The 5,569-nt window shown below is 44.2% G+C and overlaps 1 protein-coding gene across 1 annotated transcript; it reads left to right on the forward strand.

The window, feature by feature from the left end:
- Positions 1-1,050: 1,050 nt before the first annotated feature.
- LOC123408429 lies at positions 1,051-4,471 on the forward strand. The gene is made up of 2 exons (XM_045101543.1): positions 1,051-1,310; positions 3,299-4,471. Exon 2 carries the CDS (start codon positions 3,326-3,328, stop codon positions 4,370-4,372), a length of 1,047 nt encoding a protein of 348 aa, XP_044957478.1. The 5' UTR covers positions 1,051-1,310; positions 3,299-3,325; the 3' UTR covers positions 4,373-4,471.
- The last annotated feature ends 1,098 nt before the right edge of the window (positions 4,472-5,569 follow it).

Here is a 5,569-nt window from a genome sequence, read left to right on the forward strand (position 1 = left end):
TTTTGAGCGAGTGGGGGGCCTGGCGCATCGATGTCATCGATGATTTTATCAATTTCCACTTCATTAGCAATTCTTGGATGCGTAGGTTGATGACTTTGGGTCGGTTGAGGAATTTGATCTGGAGCATTTTCCTCAGATGCATCTGCTTGTATTTCATCATTTTTTGGGACGATTTCTTCAGCAAGAGGTGTTTCTTCAACAGGGATGATGTCTTCAGTGGCCTTGTGTTTGATAGCTTCCTCAGGGGTCTGTTTATCTGACACAGGAGGCAATTTCTCTCTTTGCGAGCCATTAGTTTCATCGAACCGCACATCTACAATTTCAACAACCTTGTGGTGATAGGTGTTGAAGACTCTGTAGATGTGCGAGTCTTTTTCATAACCAAGCATGAAACCTTCATGTGTCTTAGGTGCAAAATTTTTAACTATGGTGAGGATCTCTAATCCAGTATCTTGCACCGAAGACTTTGAAATAACTTACATTGGGTTTCTTGTTAGTGAGGAGTTCGTATGAAGTTTTGTTGAGGAATTTGTAAAGATATACCCTGTTGATGATATGACGGGTAGTGTTGATTGCTTCAGGCCAAAAGCGTCGAGGAGTCTGATATTCTTCAAGCATAGTTCGTGTTATTTCAACCAGAGTCATGTTCTTGCGTTCAACGACGTCATTCTGTTGAGGAGTATAAGGAGCAGACAATTCATGAGTAATACCAAGTTTATCAACATAATCATCAAGGGCAGCATTCTTGAATTCTGTCACATTGTCACTCCTGATGTGTTTGATCTTGACGTCAAAGTTTGTTGAGGTTTTTTGAGGAAAATCGTTTGAAGACTTTTTATACTTCAGTTTTATACAGAATAATATGCCCCCAAAACAACGTTTTTGTTGGCTATCGGCTGGACACTTGCCTGCTATCGGGTGGTACGCGCTAACTGCTGATTTAGCGGCTGCATAATCGTTTCTAGCAGCCGCCATAAAATAAGGCTTCGAGATATATATGGATTTTCTTTACATGGGGTATATAAGGAGTTTGAGAGAAACAAACTTGGCGTCTGGAAACTGACGAGTTTTTGTTCTTCACCCCCGCCGCGGAAGGCCACCGAATCGCCCCCTCCCTCCCTCTAGCGGTCCAGCCCGCCGCTTGACGTCCAAATCCCTAGTCCGGCTCGCCGCCTCTTTTTTACCCAACGCAGGAAGGCGAGGTGAGGCCGTGAGGGATCCGCCGGCCATCCGCCCGGCACAGGGGCAGTCTGTGCGTTGGTCAGCGGAGATTCTCCGATTCGCCGTCCCCATCGAATCGCCGCCGCGAGGTTCTTCCCATCTCACCCTGCCTTTGTTCATTGCGTAAATTAGCGACTTCCAGATTTTATCCGGGGCTCTCAGAAAATTAGGTTACAGTAGAGTGCTCGCTCTAGCGAATTGGTTGAGGGTCTGTTCTGTCCGATTCAGTCTGTAGCATCCTCTAATTTCCAGCGCTCAGGTTGAACTTTCCTGCTTAATTCAATTTGAACTGCCAAAACGTCTTATCTAGGAACAGATGGAGTCCTGATGTGTGGGAACTCAACTTCTAGAGATCCAGGGTCTCTAGTTTCCCCTGTTCCACTCCTTGTGATCCCTCCACACTTACGTTTGCACCAATATATTTTACGAATTTTCACAGAGAGAATTCTCAAAAGTTCATGACTCGTATCCAAACCTTTTGATCGGTTACCATTGATATGGCATTTTAGTTATTGATGAAGTTAGTAGCCAAAATGTGCATCTCAAGGGAACAACATCGGAATTTGGTGCAAAATATGTGTCTAATGCAAAGCCATATAATTCCATGCTAATCTTGATATTTCTCCTCTTGATCAATCTCTATTTTCCATGGTGGAAACATGTTTTCCAGCTGCCACATTGCCATTGATAATTCAAAAAAAATTAAAAAAAAAGACTTCAGTGAAAGGTGTGTCTTGGAAAACATGATCAAACTCCATAAAAAGTTCTATTGTAGAAGACATCTGAGTGGGAACGACGGGTCACTATTGGGCACTAATTCTAGCATCCCTACCATGCAAAACATAGAATTTCGAATTAATCTCCATATTTCCTCTTTTACTAGTACTTTTCAAACATTGTTGCTTGTGTTTCCACTTATAACTTCTTGAGAAACTTTCCACCAAGGATTAAATCTAAGCATTGATATCTCATACTTAAACTTTCTGTTCTCTCTTTTGCCCGCCTCTTCACTATGAGTGTTTGAATTGTGTTTTCCTGACTGTATAATCATGCCCCATTGTCTTATTCTAGTCTTCTATATCATGCTTCCTTGACGTACCTGCAGTGCTCTGCTTACTACCGTGCTTTTTAGTGGGTGGCTGTCCTATTTACAGTTTTTGTTGTTGTTGCGGGAGTTATTCTTCTATTTACGGCCGGTGGTCCTTTTTTTTTTTTTTGCAAATTGCCTACTCTGTGTTTAGAGGGCAGGCCTGGCGCAGTGGTGAAGTACTCCTATAATCCCTCCCCAGACCCTACCTTGTGTGGGAGCTTCTATGCACTGGGTCTGTCCTAGTCTATGTTTGTCCATGTGTGGCTCCTGGAGCTTACATGTAGCCATGCTATGTGTTCAGGAACCCTGACCTATAAATATTCACAGCCCGGCTCATACGGGAGGACAATATTCACCCAGAGCCCCATTGCCCACGGGGAGAAGCTATAGCTTTGTGAGTTGCTGAATTAGTAGCTGTAGCTATGAGAAAGGAAGACTTGTTATTTCCTTGTAGAAACGTGATCGTTTACTTGTATGGTGTGGTCTAGATCTGTCCGTGTCCATGATAGTCTCATTGGCACGTGTGACAGGACTGATCTGTACGTATTTTTCTTATCTTTTCATCTGCACCGTTCTAATTAAAATCAATGTCTGATATATCTTGAGCTTATGTGGATGAATCTGGTGGCTTGTTCGTCTTCTGCTTTAATTAAATTAAATTAAATAATTAGTAGATAGATTACCGGCCCAACAAATCTGGTGCGAGAAAAAACTATGTGGTTTACTGAATGAATGAACTGATGATGTGTTCTGCTGTTGCACAAGTGGCCCCCTTTTCTAAGGAAGTGTAGTCTCATTGAAAGTTCTTGAATATGTCGGTGGGTGTGTGCCTTGTTGGTGGTGTGCGTCTTTCTTGCAATGGCAAGAAGAAAAAGGGATGGGGTAAAAAAAAAATACACCGTGCTTTCACCCCACAGCTTGTTGCCATGCCATATGTATTGTGAAGTATAATTTCCATTGCACTAATCGATGGTTCCTCACCCACAGAGATCTGGTAAGAAATTGGCTTTCATCATGGAGCAGGACGCCCTGGTGGCTTCTTCCCAGCAAGTGAAGCTACCCTTGGCTCTGTTTACTTTTGAAAGCAACAAGAAGAAGCAGCTCCTGTTTGATCCCTCCACCAAGAAGATCTGTGGCATAATCAGCGCCGCGTTTGCAGATGCCATCTGCGTGTTCGAGAATGGCGGGTGGCTGCTCATGCTCCAGCACAAGCAACATGGTTTGCAGGAGCAGCAAGAGCAGACCATCTTCCTTGTGCATGCCAGCACGGGCAGGCGGCTGGAGCTGCCGGCATGCCCTTCTGTCGTTGACGGGCTCTTCGTTTTCTATGTCGGCTCCAGTGAGGTGCCTCTGGTCGTCGCGTGCATTGAGACTATCTCCAAGGTTCCAACCGTCCATGTTGCCTGCCCTGGAGATATTTACTGGAGCGTCTACAAGAACATGGAAGATAGCTCCCGTCTACCGCAGCATCCATACACACGAGTCAAGTGCACCCTTATTATCGATGTCGTCTTGCTTGGGAAGCAGGTCGTCTGCATCGACTACCATGGGAAGATCCTGGTCTTCGATGTTACGGAGATGAGCTGGAGGACCGCTCTTTCTAAGGGGTGGAACGAAAGGAATGCTCACTTTCTTGTGGCATCCAGTGGAAAAGTTGTGCTCATCTCGTGTCGTCGCTTTTGTGGACGGTTCTGTGACTTCAAGTTCTTCAAGCTGAATGCTGAAGCACTAGAGTGGTCACCTCTAGATGACACTGAGCTTGATGGTTCCAGCTGGTTTCTTTACAGAGGTCGCTCCATCCTTGCGAGGGAGGAAGGCAAGAGGAAAGTCTACACCTTCTATCCAAACCAGTGGGGTGGCTCAACACCGATCGACGCCGACAGCTCGAGGAAGAGGAAGGTAGCCCATATGAAGTCACTGTCTTCTAGAGAGAAATCGATTACGAATATATTCATGCATGATTTAGAAGATGACGTTGTCACGAAGGTTCTCCCGGCTTCAATTGTGACTGAGGAACGACATTGGGTTCAGTCTAGTGTTTTTGGTGGACCATTTCAGTAATCGTATATATGTGATAAAAGATGTTGTCTGATGATACATTATGAAACTTGAGTACCAACACGAACTCGCAAATAGGAAGAGTTTTTTTTGTTTGGAAAAGCAGGGTCAACAACATTGATTGATGTACAATTACTCTTGTTACAAGTTCACAATGTCTTGCAAACCGCAAAAATAAGCAAAGGCTGAGACAAACAACACAAGATTAGATGAGGCACGCATGCTTCACTAATCCAGTGGAAATGTATCTCAAGTGGATGCACCAAAAGGCCAGAGACTCCCCTTTCTCTGCACGGTGAAGTAAAGAAACATGCCACGTAGGAATCCAGTTTGCAACCTTGTAGATGACCTACAAAAAGGTGAAAAATGTAATCATGTTTAAAAGAAAAATAATCACTACGTCACTTCCAAACTGGATGCACATATAGCACACACATCCACCCGGATTTGGGCCCTAAGCTTTCGGTTCAACCCAGCTAACTAATTACTGAACATATTCGTGATGCTCGAAGCTGACAGAGGAAGAACTTTGAAAACCGTTATCAATGAAGGAACATCAACCATGGCCACCTCCGGTACTTTGAATATCAACTGAACATATAACTTTGAAATCGTTTACTCTGCATCATTGCTACTCGAAGATTGATGGATATGAGAAGTGGACAAGAAGAAACTGCTCCAAACCGTTTACTTTGCATCATTGCTACTCGAAGATTGATGGACATGAGAAGTGGACAAGAAGAAACTTTGAAACGACACCAAAGAGGCAAAGTCTTGACACCAATGTTGCTGGTGATGACTTGGTATTGAACCCATCCACTCCTCATGTGTGTTGGGAGAGATCAAAATATGCAAGGCATGCCAAGAAGAATGGTGGTGTTGGAGCATACAAATAAGAGTTGTTTAAAAATGGAGAAGGTGAAAAGGACATTGAAGGCCGAACGGAAGGAGGAGAAGATGACTTGTTTCTATGAGATGAAGTTGATGGGGGAGAAGTGAAAGGCAAAGGCAGCGGTTGAGGGGGAAATTTTTTAATTGGAGGCCGAGGAAAAAGTATTGAGATTGAGGAGCAAAGGTTTGCAATGACGGCCGAGGGGCAAAGGAACTAGAGGGTGGACGAGGAATGTGCTATCATGTGGATGGAATCTAGCAAGATGCACGAGAAGGCGAGAAAATATTGGGACTTCAATCGTGGGGACA

The sequence above is a fragment of the Hordeum vulgare genome, chromosome 7H (genome assembly GCF_904849725.1).
Source record: "Hordeum vulgare subsp. vulgare chromosome 7H, MorexV3_pseudomolecules_assembly, whole genome shotgun sequence".
In the NCBI taxonomy this organism is placed as follows: domain Eukaryota; kingdom Viridiplantae; phylum Streptophyta; class Magnoliopsida; order Poales; family Poaceae; genus Hordeum; species Hordeum vulgare.

Excerpts from the sequence above, each read along its gene's own strand:
- LOC123408429 (XM_045101543.1), top strand. The coding sequence starts at position 3,326 with ATGGAGCAGGACGCCCTGGTGGCTTCTTCCCAGCAAGTGAAGCTACCC.